Source organism: Carassius gibelio, chromosome A25 (genome assembly GCF_023724105.1).
Source record: "Carassius gibelio isolate Cgi1373 ecotype wild population from Czech Republic chromosome A25, carGib1.2-hapl.c, whole genome shotgun sequence".
Taxonomy (NCBI): domain Eukaryota; kingdom Metazoa; phylum Chordata; class Actinopteri; order Cypriniformes; family Cyprinidae; genus Carassius; species Carassius gibelio.
The window spans coordinates 15,104,756-15,128,643 of record NC_068395.1 but is presented as its reverse complement, the minus strand read 5'-3'; the positions used below and the strand labels follow the sequence as shown (position 1 = coordinate 15,128,643).

The following is a 23,888-nucleotide window of genomic DNA, read 5'->3' as shown; positions in this document are numbered from 1 at the left end:
TAACCTTTTGAGCGGTATGGTCCTATGGAGCGTGGACGGTGCCAATATTCTTTAAATGAAACACGTGATTTTTGACCGCGTCAGCACGCACTGTTTGTTTGCATTAACGCTGTAATTTTTTATGGGTTTCTTTTGTATGTGTAGACACACACATTCTGGTAGTGTTAAGGCGTCAGTTGTCGTCGTGTTTCTTTAGCACGTGTAAAGACGCACAGTTTTTCCATGTTAATATGACCAACTTGAACGTGTTTCTAAACACGTACATTCTGGCCATGTTCAAACTCTCTGTGTCGATGCTGGAGGTCTCGAAGCGGGCATAGAAGGTGTTGAGGTCATCTGGTAGGCTATCTGAGGAGCTGATAGTAGTGCTCGTGTTGGTCCTGTAGTTTGTGATGTGCTGCATGCCTTGCAACATCCGCTCGGTGTCATCATTAGAGTAGAAGCTCCTGTGAGGACGCTGAACATCTGCTGATGGAGCTGCTCTATATTGAGAGGAGCACAATCACTCAGATATGAGTTTGACTGTTTGACTCTTTATTCTCTGAAATGAGTCAGTAGAGATGGACTCATGGAGAGATGAGGTTTGTTCATATTCATCAGTTCACACTGAGACTCTCAGCAGTCAAACTTAGCTCTGAATGTTTAAATCAACTGTTGACTCTGTGATGAGACGCAGTGAATGATTTATTCTGATGTGTGTCCTTCAGTCTCTCTGTCACTCATAGCTGATGAACTAAACCCATCCATGCTAAAGTTGTGTGTGAAAATCGGATGAGAGAATCAGATTCGCCAGACAATAAGTTACTGGAGAGACTTGTTCATGAGTCAGTGAGTCTGTTATAATAATGTGCTTGTTTAGGACTGATGATTTACCTGCTGAACAAAAACTTACAGAATCTGAATCCCTCAGAGCTCCAGTCAAATATAGACACCAAAATATTCTAAAGAAAATGCTAATTTTTGAAAATTGCTAACAATTTTGAGGCAAGTTGAGGCAAACAAGACATTTTATTTTTCTACTCGACAATTTAAGAGATATACATTATGATTATATTAGGTATATTATCACACCCTCTGACACCTCTTAAATCCACCACCAGAGTCTAATTATCCAACCTGGTCTCACAGAATTCCGTGAAATGTCCACGGGCCCTTAACTCAAAATCCGTGAAGCCATCACGGAATTGCCCCAAATTCCGTGACCCGGCCACGGATATTTCTCCAACGCAAGTCAATGACACTGACCTCCCGTGATCCACACACGGATACCCGTTTCAATGACGGAGTACAGAACTCGCTGAACAGACGTGCTTTCTCATTTGGAAACGCAACATTTGAAGTATTTGTTTCTTTTCCAATATCAAATGCCATAATGACATTAATCAGACAGCTGTTGTAGTTATTGCATTGTCCTGTCATCATAAAAATTACGTTTGTTTCAGTTACAAAAGTCCCGTGATGGCACGGACCTCCACAACCTGACCTCACTCACTTGTTTAGGAACTTACAAGCTTTTCGTCGACACTGTTGCAATGGCATGTAATTAACTTGGCATTTTTTCTCGTCCTGTCATCATAAAATCCAGTTTGATGGCGTTTTACACACATTTTGGCTATAGTCAGAACTAAAATCTGTGATAGGAGCATGGAGTGAGTCTGTGCTCTAACGCAAGTCAATGGCACTCATCTTCCGTGGTCCGTACATGGATCGTTTCAGTGATGGAGTACAGACCTCACTCAATGGACGTGCTATCTCATCTGGAAACGCAACATTTGAAGTATTTATTTTTTTCAACACCAAATACCATGACCAACCTGACTGTTATTGTAAATATTGCATTGTCCTGCCATCATACAGATTCACTTTCTACAGATTCAGATTCTGTTAGCCTAACTAAAATCTGTGATACGAGCACGGAGTGAGTCTGTGCTGAGATCACGGATAACTCTAACGCAAGTCAATGACACTCTTCTTCCGTGGTCCACACACGGAAACCCAGTCTCACGGCAGTTTGTGATTTTGTCACGTAATTTAATCTGTTTATTCGTGGCAAGGCACACGTTTATTTCCTTATTTTCATGATTGCAGCACGTTTTTTTAAACTAATGCATTTCAACTGGAGGCATCTTTCGTGCATCAGCACAATATTTTCTGATTAATTATTATTATTATTATTTAATTTTTCACAGGACAACAGAAGAAACTCACTGAAACTTGAAAAAAAAAAAATCGGAGCTTAACTTACTGTACAAAACTGAGCAACATACTGTATTGCTGGTGACAAAAACACATTAAAACTTTTTTAGCTGTAAAATGCGCAGTGGTTCTTTTTTTACTTTTTCATTGATTTTTATTTTTTTCATAGGCCTAGATTTATTTATTTATTTTTATTACAGAATTCAATATCAAGTCCTTGACACATAACTGTAACACATTTTTACATTAAGAAACAATTTAGTTTAAATAAAAAGAACAAAAAAAATTAAAAAAAATAAATAAGTAAATTATTTATTAGCGATAGGCCTACCGATTTATTAAAAGTTTTTATTAAGGCTATTGTAAAGGCTTCTTAAAAATGCTGTCGCTGATGAGCCTCTGATCGCTGTCAGATTCTGTGATATGAATGTCCGCTAATGGGTTTAGAATGAGCCCCGCTCGGCCCGTGTTCTGGCTTACTGTAATATTTCACCTGTAATAAGACCGAAATAATATAATTAAAATAAAGAAATGAATGAATACATGATAACATCTAAATAAATGTTGATAGATTTAGCGTTATAGTTTTAAAAATATTAATAAACAGCAAATCAACACAGCTTCGAAATAATTACCGAGAAAGACCTAAATAATAATAATACATAATTAATAAACAGCGCCGCCCCTCCCACCACGCGCATCACGCGCTGTGCGTCAACCCCAAAGCGTCAAAAACTGAAGCGTGGTCAAGCGCCTCTAGCGCAAGGGGCAAGGAACTCGACCGGAAGTTGAAGTCGGGTGGGGGCTGCCATCTTTTAGCAGAGCTTCACTTGCGTTAGCATTCCCATTGACTCCCATTCATTTTGGCGTTACTTTGACAGCGAATAACTTTACATCTGAGGCGTTTAAAGACTCTGTTTGTCCATTATTTATTTCTAAAGATACACGACAATGTATAAAGGGCTCCATTACCTTCTATGTTACATTATGGCCCCGTATAAACAGTTTTTGTAAAAAATAGGCTAACGATTGCGTCATAACCACTCGGCTCTCTGTCGCATTACCGTACAGACAAGTGGAGAAGCTCGCAGGCAATTAACTTAATATGGCGTACTGGCGTTACATTTTAAAATACTATACAAAATAATTAATCAGAATACTTACTCCTGCTCACTCACGACAAAGAACTCCCCGTTCAAGCTCGCCGTCTCTGCAAGATTGACGATGGCAGTTTGCACGCACAGCCACTTAGAAGATTTACATCTGGCAGACAGGTTGCTGACGTCGTCAAGCTTCGTTTGAGTCTGCGCGTCAGAAACGGAAGTGCTAAAAAACGCTAAAACTGGGATTCATTCGTCTCAATTGAGTTCAAATGGGGTCGCTGTGTCCATTTCTTTTACTGTCTATGCTCTAGCGTCAATGACATGAGATGTTTATCGCTTTGAAATCACGTTCAAGAAGTCTCATTCAGCACACATCGCGATACTTTACATCAGTTTGCAAGAGCCGCAGGTTGGGTGAGTTATACAGTCTATGGTGAGTAGTAGTAAATATGCTCTTTTAATGCCTGTCATAAAACGTATTCTGTCTTCTTTATTAATCAGATGAGCGCCTTATGTTTACTCTCTGTATTACATCGGTCATCTGAGGCTGTCTTTGAGTTTCATTGTGTTTAACTAAATGAACACAGCTGCTAACTGGTTAAACTCTATCGGTCACGTGACGTGACGTGCCACAGACCTGGGATCCGTTTTATATTCATTTCAGGTTCAAAGATGTAAGTTGTATTTGTAGTAAAATCATGTTAACCATGACACCTACAAAAGTAGGTAAAACCCAGTAAACAAGACATTTACCATGTTTTTTTTGTTTTTTTTTGTTTTTTACCACAGTAACTGTAGTTTTACTGTGGTATAGTAATAGCACATTAATCACCAAATTAACTATAGTTAATAGGTACTATTAGGTACTATAGTATATATATATACTATTAGGTATTATAGGTACTACCACTGTAATGGTAGTGTTTTAATGTGCTTTTATATGACTTATTTCACAGTAATCACATTTACTGTACCATGCTTGTAATACCTTTTTAATGTAAAAAAAAAAAAAAAAAATTGCCATCTTGCAGTTCAATTCATATTTGTTTATATCTTAAATATTTTGCTCACAGATCACTATTAACATTCTGTATATAATTCTGTTTTATTTTCTTTCCCCTTGTATTAATTTTTTAGCTGAAAAGACGTAAAGTAAGCAGTCACCCCAGTGGTGTTTGTGGAGAGGTATTCCTTCAGAAATGGAGAAGACAGAAAGCTGCAGAGGCAGATTGGTCTGTGATAGTTTGTCCCTTTTATCAAACATTCCTGTTGTTATCATTTGCACAGCATTTTGTTGTTTCTTAAACTGTTGTACGGTCCAAATACCCACACTTGCCATCTTTGCACATTTCCTTTATTTGGCCCAAGTGAGCATGAAGATCACAATGTGTGTCGATCTTAACATGACAAAGTTCGTTTCAACTTTGTATTTTAAAATAAACTTCTAAATGTCTTTTCAATAGTCCCTAATAATACATTTTAATGCGCTTTTCTAGAACCCAAAGCGCTAAAATTAGCGCCCTATTAACCCTATTAAAGATGACAATTTATTTTGTGGTGCTTCTAATTAAGTGATAAAAAGAAGTTACAAATGATGTACAAAATAAATATACTTTTCTGTGCACCAAGAAAACATGCAACACTTTGTTTTACTACTAAATTAGTCTCAATTTCTAATTATTATAATTAATATTTCACAAACATTGGAAAGTTGCGTGACCTCCTGTGAGATCTCTGCAAAAAGTCTCACATTATTTCCAAAACATGATGCATGATGGGATACACTAAGCGTTGTATAGCGCTCCGGAGCAGTATTGGAGAGGTTTAGTGTGTGTTAAGGACACTGTGCTTTGGCATTATTAAGACCGGGGACAGTCTCATAGTCACGTACACACACTCTCAAGTGAATAAGACCTCAAGTGTGGGTATCTGGAAAGGGGAAAAGTCTTTAAAATGATCCCTAAATACAGTCGCACATCAAAGTCTTAATAATTCACTAATTCAATTTAACACTTGTATGATATTGTACAAGCCCCTGGACAATCTCATCTGACACTATCACAATATTGGAAAATCAGTTGCCCCACACAGTCAGAAAGTTTATATTGTTCATTGGCTTCTCATTAAATTACTTTAAATAAGCCCCATCAGTTCATGTTCCCACTATACGTGATCTCCATGACTAGATATTGCTATTAATGACTTGCTTTTAATAATGGATGCATTTAACATTTAATTATACAGCATCTTTGCAGATTATGCTTTCATGGTCTAAAAAAAAACACAGTAATGTTGCATTTAATTACATAATATTTATATCCTTTCTGTCTTACAGGATTGTTTCCAGATAACACTGTAGATCTCCCTCATGCACAAGGATTCACCTCTTTAACTCCCCCCCCCCCCCCCCCCACACACACACAGAGAAATGGTTCCTGGATCAGTGACTCAAGACTGTGCAGTGGTTTGATTTCTGCAGAAAATGTAACTTTGTTTTAATTAACCTTATAATGAATACATTGTGACCTTCCAGCAACCCATATACTGTACTGTATACAGAACCAGTGATGACAACAATAGTTAAAAAATAGCATTTATCATATTGATAAAGCATTGTGTTCTCTTTGTCAAGCTTCATACAGTAAACTTTACTTCTGGTGCTTTTATCATAAAAAAGCTTCAGTTCTCATCAGGAGTTTTAGTAAAGGACATATTCATGCACAACAATCCCCTAGTTCCAGTCATGAAGTGAATGATGTTATTGTTAAAGTTATATTTCTGCATTTTTATGTAGCAGGTGTTTGTTTTCCTGAACACTTTATCTTTCTTCCATTGTTCGGACAATCAGTGTTTACGTGATGCTCTGCTGATTGAGTTTTATAGATGATATTGCACACTTGACATGCATGTCTTCATGATGTTTTTTGTGAGTTTGAAACATTTACATTGTGTTGTATCACTTTTTGGTCAATAGAATCTTTTAAGAAAATGTATATTTTTACGGTGTTCTCTGAAAGATATATACCATATTTATAATGTTTTGTTTTTTAATAAAAGAATTTACACACTGAAAATTGTTAACGTTTACAACATAACTGCCTTTTTTTTTCTTCATAGTTTTATTCTTCAAAAACGAGCTTGGTGACAGTGCAGTAATATGCACACTTTGTCTTTAAATTAGTTTGACATATCAATAAATACTGGAAAACTCTTACAAAATTATGTATGTTCATTATGCTTTACTTCAGTTTTTATTCCTAGAGATTAATTGGTAAAGCCAGGCAAATCACAGAAACAAATTTAAATAATTTAATAACTTAATAATTTCACTCTTTACTTTTTATTAGTAAATGCTCTTGTCTTTGGTCAGGAAAAAATGTATCTTTTAAATTGAATGAAATGAATCTATTGGTTAGATAAGATACAACTGTGACTGTGCAGTTCACATCACGTGTTATTGTACACACACATGTACACATCGATATTGCCAAATTGTTGTCAAGCTGAATAACAATAATTTTTGTATTTGCATTATTGTTGGAAGAAGGTGTAGACGTTAATAAAACACTATCTAATAGGTGGCAAATTTAATTTATTGTTAACAAATCTATCCCTTTAGCCGAAAAACGGAAAACAGCGTTCATGAATGACAATAAATGGTTAAGGAAGTGTGATGACGCTGCTCAGCTTTGATGTCATTGGCTGTGAATGTCCATTGTCATCACAGGACTGTCTGTGGTTGGATTATCTTTTAACCCATATTAAACAGCGGATCATGTTACAAAAGTATGTTTTGCTGCTATTATCACATTAGTAAATATATTAAGTCAACATTGGGTGTTTCTATGTTGAGAAAAATCACCTTTTTACCGAGATCCTAACACTAACCCTAAGAATAACTTCAATGAACTACAAAAAACAGCGCCTAGTATTCCCTTTCCATAGATAGAACGATGGAGGCTTATGGGTAATGTAGTTTAAAAAGTTTTATTAACGAATTGAAATAAATAATATATTGAATGGTAAACTAGACATATAAATATGTTCACTGTGTAAACCACTATGATATATTTGAGAGGCATGGTGAAATTTAGTATTTTAGAGTATGCAATATGTAAAATGCCTTTATGCCACCTTTCCATTTATTTCTGAAAACTGTGCCCAACATTATTTTATCAGCATAGCATAAGTAGTAATCATGCTGATTTTCGCTTTGATATGTTAATTGGACTCTGATTTACAGCCATTTGAAATGTACAGTTTTTGGCTCTTTCGGGGGGTGCTACTGGGCCCCTGGGGGTAGAAGGGCAGTAAAACCTACATATATGTATTCTCCTCATCATGGACAACAAGCTGAGCTGAGTCACATTTATATCTGACAGTTTTCACAGTCCTCTGTTTTCTAATTCTTACATCATTGCTATTATACCTTTTGACAGGACATTGTGAGGCCATCTGATGAAACATGGAAAAATTATAAAGAAATGTTTTGATAATAAAAATAATAGATTATTTATTTGATTTTTGAAGTAAACATCAATAAATATAATGGATGAACCTGCAACAACATGCCATTATCAATTCCCCACTGTTAAGCAGTAATCAAGGACAATGTATACACATTGTATACACAATGCATTACACAAGGACAAATTCATTCATATATATATATATATATATATTACTAATAACTAATTAGCAGAAATCAGCATAAAAATGTCCTCTCACCCCTGTCTCTTGCTCCTCATGTGCTGGACTTCAGTAATGTGCATGCTCTTGGTTTTAATGCAGTACAAAATCAACATTGATCATTCCTGCTACATTCTCAGTTATCCCTCAAGTGTTTGTAACTATAAAGCCCATGGCACCATCTTGTAATGCAAAATAATTAATCTCGTAACTCCCTTTCTTTCACAAAACAATTGGCATTTGTTACTAAATATAAACAATAATAACTTTCTGGTGTACTGATGTCCCAGATGTCATTAATCTGATCAAATATTTTTATGTCTTAAGTAAAAAATAATCCCAATAATGATTATGTAGTTTTTCCAAGTCTAAAATAAACACATATGAGCCTACCTAGTAAAATGATGTATTTAACAAGAATCTTCAGAACACAATATTCATTATATTCATTTTATTGAAGCATAGACTATAAAGATGATAAAGTAGCATCAAGACAAATAAGATTAAAGGAAAATAATTATTCATAATCAAAAATACATTAAACTCATATATTAATCAGTTCACACAGATGAGTGATGAAATGTCCTTAAAAGTCACAGTCCCATCCAGTCAACTGTGATACAGATCATGTGATACATATAAGACATGTGATACTGTTTCAGAAAATAATGATTCCTTATCAACACATCTAAACTGGTTTCATCGTGATCTTCTGTCGTGTCTGGAAACAGTTTGTGGTTGATGTCCAGCACTGATGTGGTGTAGCTTGTTCTCAGCCAGAAGATTAGATTAGATTAGATTCAACTTTATTGTCATTATGCAGAGTACAAGTACAGAGCTAATGAAATGCAGTTAGCATCTAACCAGAAGTGCAAGAATATAGTGTTTTATATACATAAAAGTGCAGAGTAAGTAAAGCTTATGATATACAGAATGTACAGTGGAGTTGCTATATACAATATTGATCAGAGTATATACAGAATATAAATGTGAATGTAATGTAGGGATTGTATGTACATTATGAACAGAGCAAAGAAGGATTATATATACATTATGAACAGCAGGAACGTGAGAACAGTGGTAATAAATACAGTTGAATGAGTGTGCAAAAGTATAGTTTAACAATTTATTATATGCAAAATAATAGTAGTGCAATTATATTTATTGTAGAAATAGTTTACTGTGCTTGTACAGTAACAGCTTTAGACAGTTTATAGTGTAATGGATTTAACCATGTGCAGTCTGTGCAAAATATGAGTAGTGCAATACATGTATGTAAAGTACTGTGACCAGTGCAGTAAAAGAGCAGGTGCAGGTGAGATTGGTGGTGTGGTGTTCAGGAGTGTCACAGCCTCGGGGAAGAAGCTCTTCCTGAGTCTACTAGTGCGAGAGCGTAGGCTCCTGTAACGCCTGCCGGATGGATGGAGGGTGAAAGGTCCATGGTTAGGGTGAGAGGCATCCTTGATGATGTTTCTTGCCCTACCCAGACAGCGCTTCTGATAAATGTTCTCAATGGAGGTTAACTGGGTGCCAGTGAGATCTCCCAGTCCTAAGATCCCAGACCTGGTCAAAGTGAAACAAACAATCCAGATGAAGTTGTTTAATGGACATAGAGCTCATCTTATGTTGTGTGTTTTTAGCAGGGTGAGTAACTATGACCCTTGTAGTACTGTACACTTACCATTCTTCAAGCTGTTTTAAGATCTTTTGAGAAGCTTTTTCTCTGAAGACAATTTACCACATCCTCTTCTTTCAGTCCTTTCAAGAGCATCACTTGGTCAAAACCCCTCATTTGGTTGATGAGATCATCTGTACAAAGTAAAATTGTTAAAATACTGCAATAAACAATTTCATTATGCAAGAATTTAGAAAAAGTTACAGAGGCAAAGGACTTGCTCATGAGACTCCATTAGCATGTGTAGTTCTCAGAGACTCTAGAATTCATCTATTGTTGCAGTAAATGTGTTTTTTTCCTCTAGAATCTTTCTCCAAAGTTCCTGACTTCTCTCACAAATGTGTTTTAGTCTGTGCAGTGTAAAGCTTTGCTCAAACCAATCAACTAATTCATAATTTATAACACAACATTCACAAAACAGTGAGATAATGTAAATTGGTGTTTATATCAATTAAACCACTTTTATGACACTTGTATGCTTTTAAGAATAACAGGTAGTGTTTTTTTTAAAACTTTAGATTAAAAATGTTCCAGTCAAACTTTGCTAACATGCTATAATTATTATAGCTGTATCAAATAAAATAAAATAAATATAAAAACATTGGAAAGAATAATTACGGCTGACATGACCAATCCTGTGAGAGATCATCATAAAGTCCTGTAACACAGCATTGCTTCAACACACACATACCAGAGGACTTCTGTTTGCTTGAGCACAAGATGACCATCTTAATTTCTCATCCTGAGCAAATCATTTCCTTGGTCTTCCTCCTCTTCTGTGAAACATGATAATCTTACTCTGTGTGCAATGAGCAATATTGCTCATTAAACATATAATTAAGTTAATTTGAAGTAAGATTCAGACCAGAGCATTTGATGAGTAAACAAATGTACCTGGGAAGAGCTGATCGTGGCAAGAGTCGCTGAGACTCAGTAATAGCTCTTTTAGTTTTTAGGAAGGTTTGTGAGGGTTGGCTCCCCAAAAACTTCTGAAAAAGAAGAACAGCATTATCTGCAAACAATCCTGTAAGACAGAAAGAAAGGAAATATTATTTCATTACATGCAACTCATACATTACTATATACTTTAACTTATACATTACTTACATACATTATTTTTTAGACCATGAAAGCATTAGTGAATTATTAAGACTTTGATGTGGGACTGTTTTTATGGATCATTTTAAAGACTTTTCCCCTTTCCAGATACCCACACTTGAGGTCTTATTCACTTGAGAGTGTGTGTACGTGACTATGAGACTGTCCCCGGTCTTAATAATGCCAAAGCACAGTGTCCTTAACACACACTAAACCTCTCCAATACTGCTCCGGAGCGCTATACAACGCTTAGTGTATCCCATCATGCATCATGTTTTGGAAATAATGTGAGACTTTTTGCAGAGATCTCACAGGAGGTCACGCAACTTTCCAATGTTTGTGAAATATTAATTATAATAATTAGAAATTGAGACTAATTTAGTAGTAAAACAAAGTGTTGCATGTTTTCTTGGTGCACAGAAAAGTATATTTATTTTGTACATCATTTGTAACTTCTTTTTATCACTTAATTAGAAGCACCACAAAATAAATTGTCATCTTTAATAGGGTTAATAGGGCACTAATTTTAGCGCTTTGGGTTCTAGAGAAGCGCATTAAAATGTATTATTAGGGACTATTGAAAAGACATTTAGAAGTTTCTTTTAGAATACAAAGTTGAAACGAAATTTGTCATGTTAAGATCGACACACATTGTGATCTTCATGCTCACTTGGGCCAAATAAAGGAAATGTGCAAAGATGGCAAGTGTGGGTATTTGGACCGTACAACAGTTTAAGAAACAACAAAATGCTGTGCAAATGATAACAGCAGGAATGTTTGATAAAAGGGACAAACTATCACAGACCAACCTGCCTCTGCAGCTTTCTGTCTTCTCCATTTCTGAAGGAATACCTCTCCACAAACACCACTGGGGTGACTGCTTACTTTACGTCTTTTCAGCTAAAAAATTAATACAAGGGGAAAGAAAATAAAACAGAATTATATACAGAATGTTAATAGTGATCTGTGAGCAAAATATTTAAGATATAAACAAATATGAATTGAACTGCAAGATGGGAATTTTATTTTATTTTTTTTACATTAAAAAGGTATTACAAGCATGGTACAGTAAATGTGATTACTGTGAAATAAGTCATATAAAAGCACATTAAAACACTACCATTACAGTGGTACAACTATAGTTAATTTGGTGATTAATGTGCTATTACTATACCACAGTAAAACTACAGTTACTGTGGTAAAAAAAAAAAAAAAAACATGGTAAATGTCTTGTTTACTGGGTTTTACCTACTTTTGTAGGTGTCATGGTTACCATGATGTTACTACAAATACAACTTACATCTTTGAACCTGAAATGAATATAAAACGGATCCCACGTTTGTGGCACGTCACGTCACGTGACCGATAGAGTTTAACCAGTTAGCAGCTGTGTTCATTTAGTTAAACACAATGAAACTCAAAGACAGCCTCAGATGACCGATGTAATACAGAGAGTAAACATAAGGCGCTCATCTGATTAATAAAGAAGACAGAATACGTTTTATGACAGGCATTAAAAGAGCATATTTACTACTACTCACCATAGACTGTATAACTAACCCAACCTGCGGCTCTTGCAAACTGATGTAAAGTATCGCGATGTGTGCTGAATGAGACTTCTTGAACGTGATTTCAAAGCGATAAACATCTCATGTCAGTGACGCTAGAGCATAGACAGTAAAAGAAATGGACACAGCGACCCCATTTGAACTCAATTGAGACGAATGAATCCCAGTTTTAGCGTTTTTTAGCACTTCCGTTTCTGACGCGCAGACTCAAACGAAGCTTGACGACGTCAGCAACCTGTCTGCCAGATGTAAATCTTCTAAGTGGCTGTGCGTGCAAACTGCCATCGTCAATCTTGCAGAGACGGCGAGCTTGAACGGGGAGTTCTTTGTCGTGAGTGAGCAGGAGTAAGTATTCTGATTAATTATTTTGTATAGTATTTTAAAATGTAACGCCAGTACGCCATATTAAGTTAATTGCCTGCGAGCTTCTCCACTTGTCTGTACGGTAATGCGACAGAGAGCCGAGTGGTTATGACGCAATCGTTAGCCTATTTTTTACAAAAACTGTTTATACGGGGCCATAATGTAACATAGAAGGTAATGGAGCCCTTTATACATTGTCGTGTATCTTTAGAAATAAATAATGGACAAACAGAGTCTTTAAACGCCTCAGATGTAAAGTTATTTGCTGTCAAAGTAACGCCAAAATGAATGGGAGTCAATGGGAATGCTAACACAAGTGAAGCTCTGCTAAAAGATGGCAGCCCCCACCCGACTTCAACTTCCGGTCGAGTTCCTTGCCCCTTGCGCTAGAGGCGCTTGACCACGCTTCAGTTTTTGACGCTTTGGGGTTGACGCACAGCGCGTTATGCGCGTGGTGGGAGGGGCGGCACTGTTTATTAATTATGTATTATTATTATTTAGGTCTTTCTCGGTTATTATTTTGAAGCTGTGTTGATTTGCTGTTTATTAATGTTTTTTAAAACTATAACGCTAAATCTATCAACATTTATTTAGATGTTATCATTCATTCATTTCTTTATTTTAATTATATTATTTCGGTTTTATTACAGGTGAAATATTACAGTAAGCCAGAACACGGGCCGAGCGGGGCTCATTCTAAACCCATTAGCGAACAATAATAATGAGAGCAGAAATTGTAAGAAAATTTAGCGGCATAATTTAATTATACCATAATGTATGCTGGGAACCATGGATGGTTTTTGAGTTATGGTGGCACCCATCATGCACTGTGACATGAAGCTTTTTATTGATTGAAAGTGTCAAAGCTTTAGCTTATATTTCACAGATAAATACCTGCAGAAACAGAACGTATTACAGAACATAACATATTATGAACATGTGGTGGCCTGGGAAAATTTTCCAATTTATTAATTGTTTTTGAAGTTCATACTGTCATGTGAGTCACATCAGGCCTCGGTGTGTGATCTCTTTAATAGTTCTTCTATTCGTTGATTTAGATGAATAAGACGAATAAATACTGGCTGCACTTTACAATGATCACACAATTAATGATTGATGATATAATGTACTGTATACACCTATTAAATAAGTGTGGTAAGATAATAAATAAATAAATATTGTATTAAATCTCTCTAATTTTTGCTATAATATTTGTGTTGTCATCCATCAGCAGCTGCAGTGTCTCTCAGCTGTATCAGTGCAATCACTGTGACTCTGACTGATGGAGGTTTTTGTACGACTCTTTATCACTATGTGAACACATCTTTACTGTTGATGTAGTGGTAACTCTGACAGTAATAATCTCCTGTATCTTCAGTCTGGACTCCACTGATGGTCAGAGTGAAATCACTGTTAGATCCACTGCCACTGAATCTAGATGGAGTTCCAGTGTAACGGGTTGTTGCAAGATATATGAGGTGTTTAGGAGCTTCTCCAGGTTTCTGTAAATACCAGGCTAAATAATTACCACTATACACATTACTGCTTATTTTACAGTTTATTCTGACTTCTTGTCCTGGTTGAGCTGCTGTTATTGAAGGACTCTGAGTTACAGTGATCTGTCCTCTACTCTCTGAAAGAAAGAACAAGAATAACATTAAGAAACAACTGTAAATGATTAATATTTTACACTTCAGAGAACGAATAATCATAATTAAAACTGTATTACACAAACCTTGAGCAAACAGTGTGAGAGTCCAGATGAGGATGATGATGTTGTTCATTGTTGTTGTTGTGTCTTGTGTGATGATGAAGATTGTGTTCTGTTCTGCTCTCAGTCATGAAGTGTTAAACTCACAGCACTATAAACTCTCTCAGAGCACTGAAGCATGTGCTGATGATGCAAAGAAGTGGGCAGGATTCACAACAGATCTAGCTGCAACAAGACTGATATACTAGACTAGAGTTACAGAATATATTACTCTATAAATTCTATTAGATGAATCAACACCACTATAAGAAGAGAGTGAATTGTGAGTTTGTTCATAAAGTATCAGGACTGACTGTAAATCTCTAATCAGAGTTCATGGTGTCACTCTGTCTATCATCAATCCTCCTGTTAGCCTGAAATTGTAAAATGGACAGAAAACATTCTGTTAAAAATGGTGACAGATGGAAACTTTAGTTTTAGCTGGAGACTCCCTACAAGCCCAGATACCTTTTTATTTTATTTTATTTTCTTTTCTTTTCTTTTCTTTTCTTTTCTTTTCTTCCTTTTTTATTAAAACCTTACATGAACAAATGTGTCTTGATTCTTTTGTCTGAAGCTGCAGGTTTCTCTGTGAATCATGATTGAGCTTCATATGAACAACAGAAGAATCATTATGAGAAACTCCATGACATCATCCATGATGAAAGAGGTCAAAGGTCATCTCAGAAGTCATCAAATATATTTCTTCAAAATAAAATTATGCAAGCAGATGACAGGGTAATGAGTGAGAAATGTAGAATATTAATTCAAACTGAATCTTGTCTATTGTAAATTGCATTACTGTCATAAAAACTTCCACTAACTATGAAAAGAATGTCATTGTTTATCAAGCAATAACAAATATTTAGAAAATATTTTGTCTTTGTTCTTACTTCATGACAAGCATTTTGTCAAAGTAAATGTCTGAGTGTTGTCAGCAGCTGAGGTGTTTGTGCTCTCAGTGTGTTGAAGTGTTGTTTCTCTCTCTCTGCTGGAGTTTGTGTTCACTCGAGTGGAATAGAGGTTTTTGTTCGAGTGTTTCATTCGATTGTATCACTGTGGTACACATTCGGTGGAGGAACTAAACTGGTGCTCGGTAAGTCTGGATCTTTTAACTTACACAAAATTGTTGAAATATTGTTTAAATGATTTTAATGTTTAATAGGAATTATTTTATTGTCACCTTAAGAGCTTCAAAATAACTTTATATATACTCAGCAAACAATTATTGTCCAAACACATTACTATATTGTCTCACTTTGAGTATTATCAGTTTTATAATTTAGTATGACAAAATGCTGATTTATTTTGCTGCATTTTTTACACTGATCATATAAAGATTTGTCATCATAATGCAAATATAGTTTTTGTAGTTCAAAGATTTTGAATCTCTTTTGCTCATATTGTGCATTAAAAAACATACAAAATACAAAATATATGAATGTTTAGGAATGTTTTTGAAATATTGTGAAATAATTTGCATTTGCATTGTAATAGTTTGAAAGGTGTAAAAAAATAAGTAAAAACAAAAGTCCGTAAAAACATTTTAAGTTCAAGTAAGATATAATGTAAGAACTTTATGACAATACTGTATATTAAATTATACTGAAATTATACTAGTCAGTGTCATTGTACATTTGGTTTCATTTTATGATGTTTCATTTATATAGTATAATATGTATATAGTGATTGTGTAGTTTGTATATTGTGTATATATCAGCTGTAGTGATGAAGAATAAGATGAATGATGAGATTGTTGTGATTTTTACTGCATCTCACAAGTCTGCTGCTGAAAGTGATGTTGAAATGATGTGAATGCTGCAGGGCAGAAGAGTGCTGGAGCTGCAGTGTGTTTTCTCTGTGTTTGTGAATGTGTTGTGTTTGTCTCCTGCAGCTGGTCCCACAGTGAAGCCCTCAGTGTCTCTGCTGCCGCCCTCTTCTCTGCAGATCTCTGGAGACTCAGCCGCACTGCTCTGTCTGCTCAGCTCTTACTCTCCACAGGGGGCGCTGGTGAGCTGGACACTGGACGGCTCAGAGGTCACCGAGGGGGTTGTGACCAGCGCAGAGAGCGAGCAGGACGGCCGCTACAGCCGCAGTAGTGTCCTGACCCTCAGCAAAGCACGCTGGGAAGAGGGAGAGCTGTACGTCTGCAGAGTAACACATGATGGAGCTCCTCATGAGGCCTCGTTCCACAAGAGTCGCTGTTAGTCGCTCGCAGTGCTGATGTTTCTCCAGTGAGTGCTGCTCTCTCCTGAAGATGAGTGTATCTGAGTGTCCTGTGTCAGACAGGATTCACATGAGTCTAGTGCTGCAGCTGTAGTCATTTACAACTCAATACTGAAAGAGAGCTCTAGTGTCAAAGCACTGGCTGATCTTTCAATCTGCTGTGTTTGCTGAAACTTTCAATAAAGCTTCTCAACAATCTCCATTTGTGTCTGACAACATCATTCAACTAACAGATGAAGATGCATGTAGTGTTTGTCCAGGTGTTTTTCAGAAGCTCGATCCGATCAGTAGCAGTAAATCTAGTCAAATAAAGCTCTTGGGGTTTGAACATGGTCTCTGGAGACAGAGCTGCTCTATTCTGAGAGGATCACAATCACTCCACACTCACAATGCAAATGAGATTTTCAGTCCACACTCCCAGTGTCTCTGTTTGATTGGTTACATGATCTGAACTGAAACAAACCAGTTTCACTTCTGCTGTATTTAAGGAGCCCAGGTGAAAAGGAAATGCATTTAAATTGTGCTTTTTGGGATGTTCTTATATTTAAATCATGCCATATTAAATGTATTATTTTGAAACAATAAATATATCAAGCATATTTCAACTTTATATTATTTGCTATATATTTTAATATATTAAATTGTGCTTAATTGGAAGCACTTTAATTATATCTAGTGCAATTTAAGTTTATTTCTTTACAATTAATTAAAAAACTTCAAAAAGATCCTGTTGTTAAATAAATAAATACATAAACAAATAATCCACATCCAGGCACTCAAAGTAAAAAGTGTTAATTCTAAGACAGGACTACTTTTTAAAAGGACACCAACGTGTGTGTCAGCCCAAGCAGGCCTTCACTGGGGTGTGAGACAACAGAGCAGGGGTGTCAAACTCAATTTCTGGAGGACGGGAGCCCTGCAGAGTTTAGATTCAACCTTAATTAAACACACCTGATCCAACTAACCAAGTTCTTCAGGCTTATTACATAAGATTAGATTTAACTTTATTGTCACTGCACATGTAAGGTACAAGGCAACGAAATGCAGTTGGCATTTAACCAGAAGTGCAATAAGCAGTAAGTATAGAATATACAAGGTCTACAATATGTACAATAACTATACAGATAAGTATTATGGACATAATTTACAGATATAAATACTATCAGCATGATATACAGATAGGTGTACTATTAACATACTATACACATGGATTATGTAAAAGTTTTTGTACACTATAGGCAGAACTATGAAAATCATTTACACTATTGCAATGGACAGTGAAGTGCATAGAAAAAAAAATAGTGTGCAAATGGATTACTCAGTGTGTCTTGATAAACAGACAGTAGTGCAAGTAATAACAAGGTTACTGTTTTTTTGTTTGTTGTAAATTAATAAATCAGTTCGATGTAGTTGTGAATAGGGGAGGAGTCTGTGTGTGTGGTGTGTGTGTGTGTGGGGGGGGGGGGGGGGGGGGGGGGTTCAAAGGGCAGAGTTCAGCAAGGAGACAGCTGTAGGGAAAAAAGCTGTTCCTGGATCTGCTGGTTCTTGTCCGGAGGCTCTTGAAGCGCCTCCCGGAGGTTAAACAGGTTAGAAGAATGCTGCGATCAAGGTTAGAGGAGTCCAAGGTTAGAAGAATGCTGCGATCTCGACGTAGACAGCGTTTTCTCTGGATGGCCTTAATAGCAGGAAGTGATGTCCCTCTGCAGTGCCTTGTGGTCAGCCACTGAGCAGTTCCCTATACCAGACTGTGATACAACTGGTCAGGATGCTCTCGATCTTACACCGCTAAAAGTTCACCAAGAGGACTGAAGACAGCTGGGCCCGTATTCATAAAGAATCTTAATGCAAAAGGTAGCTCCTAGTGACAAAATTCTAAGAAAATTCTTAGAAATGTGGGCTTTTACTCTTAAAATTAAAGAAAAAATCCTAGTAAAGAAAAAAGTAATTCAGAAAGCATCTTAACCCTTAAAAGAGGTCTTAAGGTCAAACTTGTTAGGAGCACAGACAAGGACTTTTAAGAGGTTTAAGAGTTTCTTTAGCAGTTGAGAAAATGGCAGAAAGACAAAGAGGCAGAAGAAATGTGTTGCGTTAATAAGACGGTATAGATTATATAATAAATTATAACTTAATATATAAATTAAAGTAATCACTACATTACAATATTTGGCAACTTGGAAAATGCAGCAATGCAATAGTGATGATTTGGGTCTGTCACAACCTTCTGTAAGCAGAGTGATCACACAAACAATTACAGCACTTTCAGAACATATTATTGTGTCGCAGTTCATTTCATTTCCACTAGACATTCCCACCTTTGCAGGCTCAAAAAACTGCATTTATGAATAGGTGCGCACAAGCAGGGGGAATGAACCGTTAATAGTTTGTGCTATATGCTCCCATGTCTGCTTCTTGTCCCTTGCTGTGACACCCGGCCCGAATTATCTTTTAAGAATGGCCTTGTGTTCATCCATTAACTGGGCTAACAGTAAACACTGTTCCTCTGTCCAGTTTGGCTTTCTTGCCCTTCTTGGTTTTGATTAAACCAACATTCAAATGGCCACTTAAATAGGACAGCAAACACTGTAATTAGAAAGAGTGGATCAATTTTTATCATTCTAAGCCAATCAAATACCTTATAGGAAATTACAAGCATGGTAAATAAAAAAGGATTTATATACACACATATAATGTGTGTGTGTGTGTGAGAGAGAACAGTCAAATAGGATAAATTACGCATGTAAATTCAAAGTGAGAGTTAGAATAGACCCTATACTTAAAATCACTCTTTTTTTCCTTCTTGGACAACCAACCAATCACAGTCTTCAAAAGATTGTATCATACATAGCAACGGGGTCAACCCCGCCTCCTCACTAAGATGAAAGTTTTTGTCTTTTCCTTACTCAGAGTTGCTCTCAGATCGGTCCCGAATTGCTTTTGAGCTAAGACCCCTACATAAAAGTTTTTAAGCTAAATTAAGAGTTTTCTGAGAGGATTCTTAGAATCTTTATGAATACGGGCCCTGGTTCTTCTTCAGTGTCTTAAGGAAGAAGAGGCGCTGGTGAGCCTTCTTGTGGAGGCTGGAGGTATTTTTAGTCCAGGACAGGTCCTCCGAGATGGTGGTTCCCAGGAACTTGAAGCTGGAAACATGTTCAACAACCATCCCATTAATGTGGATGGGGTCATGCGTGCTTCCTTTCTTCTTCCTGAAGTCCACAATGAGCTCCTTACTGGTGTTAAGGAGCAGGTTATTGTCAGTGCACCATGTGGCCAGGTGCTGTACCTCTTCCCTGTGGGCAGTCTCATCATTGTTACTGATGAGGCCGATCACTGTGGTGTCATCTGCAAACTTAATGAAGGAGTTGGATCCATGCACAGGCTTGCAGTCGTGGGTGTAAAGTTGTAAAGGAATGGGCTCAGCACACAGCCCTGTGGTACGCCGCTGGTCTCCATGTCTCCAAGTTTTGTGGTCAGCATGGAGGGAATGACGGTGTTAAATGCTGAACTGAAGTCAACAAACAACATCCTAACATATGTGTTGTTATTGTCCAAGTGTGTGAGTGCAGCACTGTGCATACTGCATCCTCTGTGCTCCTATTTCTGTGGTAGGCAAATTGGTGTGGGTCCAGTGTGGGTGGGAGGCAGTCTTTGAGGTGTGCTAGGACCGAAGCACTTCATAATGATGGGTGTGAGTGCAATGGGGCAGTAGTCATTTAAGCACAATGGGAGGAGTGTTTCGGCACTGGATGTGGTCTTAAAACATGTTGGCACAGTTGCTTGGCTGAGGCACAAGTTGAAAATGTCTGTTAAGACCCCTGCAAGCTGCTTTGCACAAGCCCTAAGCATACGTTCAGGAATGCCGTCCGGGCCAGCAGCCTTGTGTGCGTTGATCCGGCTCAGTGCAGTGTGGACATCTGTGGAGGTTTGAAGGGTTGACGGTCTGCTGAGGGTGTGATTTTGGTGGCTGTCTCCTTGCTGTCGCTGTTGAAGCAAGCATAAAAGTAATTTAGCTCGTTAAGTAAGGAGACGTCCATGATCGTTGGAGTGGAGTTGCTTGACTTGTAATCACTGATCATCTGGATGCCCTGTCACATGCGTCGGGGGTCTGAGTTGTAAAAGTGTTCCTCTACCTTCAGCTTGTAGCAGTATTTGGCCTTTTGATGCCCCTTTTCAGGTTAGCCCTGGATTTGCTGTAGGCCTGAGTGTCATCTGACCTGAAGGCAGTGTTGTGGGCTAGTGATGTCCGATTCGCGAACGAATCGTTCAATTTAACCGGTTCATCATAGTGAACCGGTTGAACCAGTTCACCAAATCAAACTGAATCGTTTGAAATGGTTTGCATCTCCAATAAGCATTAATCCACAAATAACTTAAGCTGTTAACTTTTTTAATGTGACAATTCATTTTCTCAAACAGTACACTGACTGAACTGCTGTGAAGACCGAACTGAAGATGAACACCGAGCAGAGCCAGATGACGAATACACCCTCTGCTGGAGCAGTTCTCGTTCTCGAGTCAAGAACCGGTTGCATCGGTTTTCGGATCACCAGTAAACTGAACCGAGGATCGTTTCTGTCGGACGCATCTGATTTGAGAACCGATGAACTGATTCACGTTCTTGAGTCAAGAACCGGTTGAATAGTTTTTCAGATCACCAGTACACTGAACCGAAAACCATTTCTTTTGGACTTGTCCGATTTGAGAACCGATGAACTGATGATACTGCGCATGCGTGTAATTTTTCAAGTATTTTATTTTTTTAAAGAATGTTTCTGATCAGTATATTGTAGATAGGCCAAATGGGTTTTCAGGGAAGTTGGACAATAATTAAGACTCTAAAGACTCTATGTTTAATAGGAATAAGGGATGATTTATGAAATATCTGTACTGTATTTATAGTTAATGATGACACATGCACAAATTGAGTTTGTGGTAAATGGAAAATGAACACGAGTAGAGCAGCTGATGATACTGAACTGCAGAACGTGCCGGTTAGAGCGATTCTCAAGTCAAGAACCGGTTGCATCAGTTTTCGGATCATCAGTAAACTGAACCGAAAACCGTTTCTTTCGGACGCGTCCGATTCGAAAACCGAGGAGCTGATGATACTGCACATGCATGATTCAGCGTGAAGCAGACTGAAACAAAGAGCTTCTGAACCGAACTGGTTCCTTTGGTGATTGATTCTGAACTGATTCTGTGCTAATGTTATGAGCGCGAGTAAACAGAGGGCTTGAATGAAGGGCAATCTCGTGAAATGTAAGTTAATTTAATAACAAATACATCACAATGGATTATGTAAAGTAAGTGGATCATGGTTTCTGTGCTGATGACACCTAATTTATTTACTTTATATCTTCAGGACTTAAATCCTCATATGCACATTATTCCTGTTACTGTATTTAGGTGCGTTGTTGCAAAACTTAATTGTAAACTCTTCATGATTATGAGGTTTTTAACTGACTAAAGTTATGATTACTGACTTTAATTATTTGAATATTTGATAGATGTGACGCCAAGCGTAAAAGAACCAGTGAACCGTTTTTTTTTTTCAACCAGTTTATTGAATCGAACTGTCCGAAAGAACCGGTTTGCGGAAATCCATGGCTTCTGATTAGGGTATGTTGTCATCTGTTCTTCCATTGCAACACTGTCAATGGTAGTGTTGATGTAGTCCAATACAGAGGAGGTATTGATATCAATGTCAATGTCTGTTTGAGAGCAGCCTGAGAAGCAAACATACTCCAGTCCGTGTTTTGAAATGTGTCCTGAAGTAAAGAGTCTGCTCCAGCTGGCCACACTTTGATGGTCCTCACTGATGGTTTCACACTGTTGATGAGTGGTGAATACTTAGGGGTAAGAAACAAAAAGAAGGTGATCAGACTGTCCAAGGTGTGTGTGTGTGTGGGGGGGGGGGTGGGGGGTGGGGGCTTCACGATATAAGCTCCATCAATGTTTGTGTAAACATGATCCAAAGTTTTGTCTCCTCTGGTGTGGCAGGAAACATGCTGGTAGAATTTGGGGAGCACTGTCTTTGATTTGCAGTGATTAAAATCACCCGCGACAATAAAAGCAGCCTCCGGGTGAGCAGTTTGTTGTTTACTAATGGCTGCATGTAGTTTTTTCAAAGCAAGCTTGGCTTTAGCATCCCTTGGGATATAGACTGCGGTTATTATGGTGGAAGTGAACATTTAACCATGACAAATTCTACGTTAGCTGAGCAGTGTCTCCCAACAATGACAGTGTTCGTACATCAAGCTTTGTTGACATAAATGCACAATCCACCACCTCTTGTCTTGCCAGAGTCATCTGCTGTTCTATCTGCCCGGAGGGTGTACCATCCGGCTAGCTCAATAGCATTATTGGGTACGTCGCTGTGTAGCCATGTTTCTGTGAAAACCATGACATTGCAGTCCAAAAGTCTCTTTTTTTTGTGATCAACATTTTTATTCAGATTAATTTCACTTTCAGAAATAAATCACAAGTCAAAGTTCAAAAGAACTATGTACAAACAGATGCCATGAAACTATCCATTTATACAGAGAAAGAGAAAGAAAAAAAAGTACTAAAAATGCTTGAGCACCTGCCCCTTTGCCCTTTGGTGCCCAAAGTGCTCTTTGGTCAAAGCAAAATTTCCTCTAATTTTTTTTTGTCATAACATTTCCTTTTGTGAATGCCTGCTCATGCCCAATCTAAATATTAGTAAAAATTTGAATAATAATTTAACCGTCAATAAGATGACCAACATGATGATCTTTGACCTGCAACGACGACCTCCTCATCCGACCGGGATGATTCGTCACGCTGCACTCACATTTTTTTCAGAGGATATTTTCAACACCGCGGAAGCTGGTAAGTGGTGTTTCATTCTCAGCAAAGTGATTTTGATATTTATTTACTTATTATTATTTTACAAGAATGGCGTGATGTGAGAACATGCAGATATGTTGTTTATATTGCGGTGTGTAGCCTGTAATGTAGAAGTAACGTTAGCGTGCTGTTTGAGGGAGAAACGTTTCACAGGCATCGAGGGCAGAGGCGTCATGCCCATTCAAAGATTTCTGAGCCAAGTTGATTTTAAATGCAGCTTCCAAACTACAAAAAAAAAAAAAACAGCAGAATAATATTTTTTATATATTTGATATAATCACACTGTTGTGATTAGATCGTTCAGTGCACAGCATCAGCTGCTAAATTCAAATCTGTGTTCGTACAACGCTTCA

At 37.3% G+C, this 23,888-nt stretch overlaps 1 long non-coding RNA gene and 1 gene segment (V, D, J or C); one reads left to right on the top strand and one right to left on the bottom strand.

The window, feature by feature from the left end:
- Window positions 1–8,461: 8,461 nt before the first annotated feature.
- LOC127947211 (uncharacterized) lies at window positions 8,462–10,453 on the bottom strand. Its single transcript, XR_008151243.1, has 3 exons — window positions 10,355–10,453; window positions 9,670–9,797; window positions 8,462–9,551 (listed from the first exon to the last, which is right to left on the bottom strand). It is a non-coding gene; the product is annotated as an uncharacterized LOC127947211 (long non-coding RNA).
- A 4,566-nt stretch (window positions 10,454–15,019) lies between these two features.
- LOC127947158 (immunoglobulin lambda constant 7-like) overlaps window positions 15,020–23,888 on the top strand; it is a 142,324-nt gene continuing 133,455 nt past the window's right edge. The window contains 1 exon segment of the C gene segment in view: window positions 15,020–15,131. Within this exon segment, the coding sequence occupies window positions 15,041–15,131 (91 nt within the window).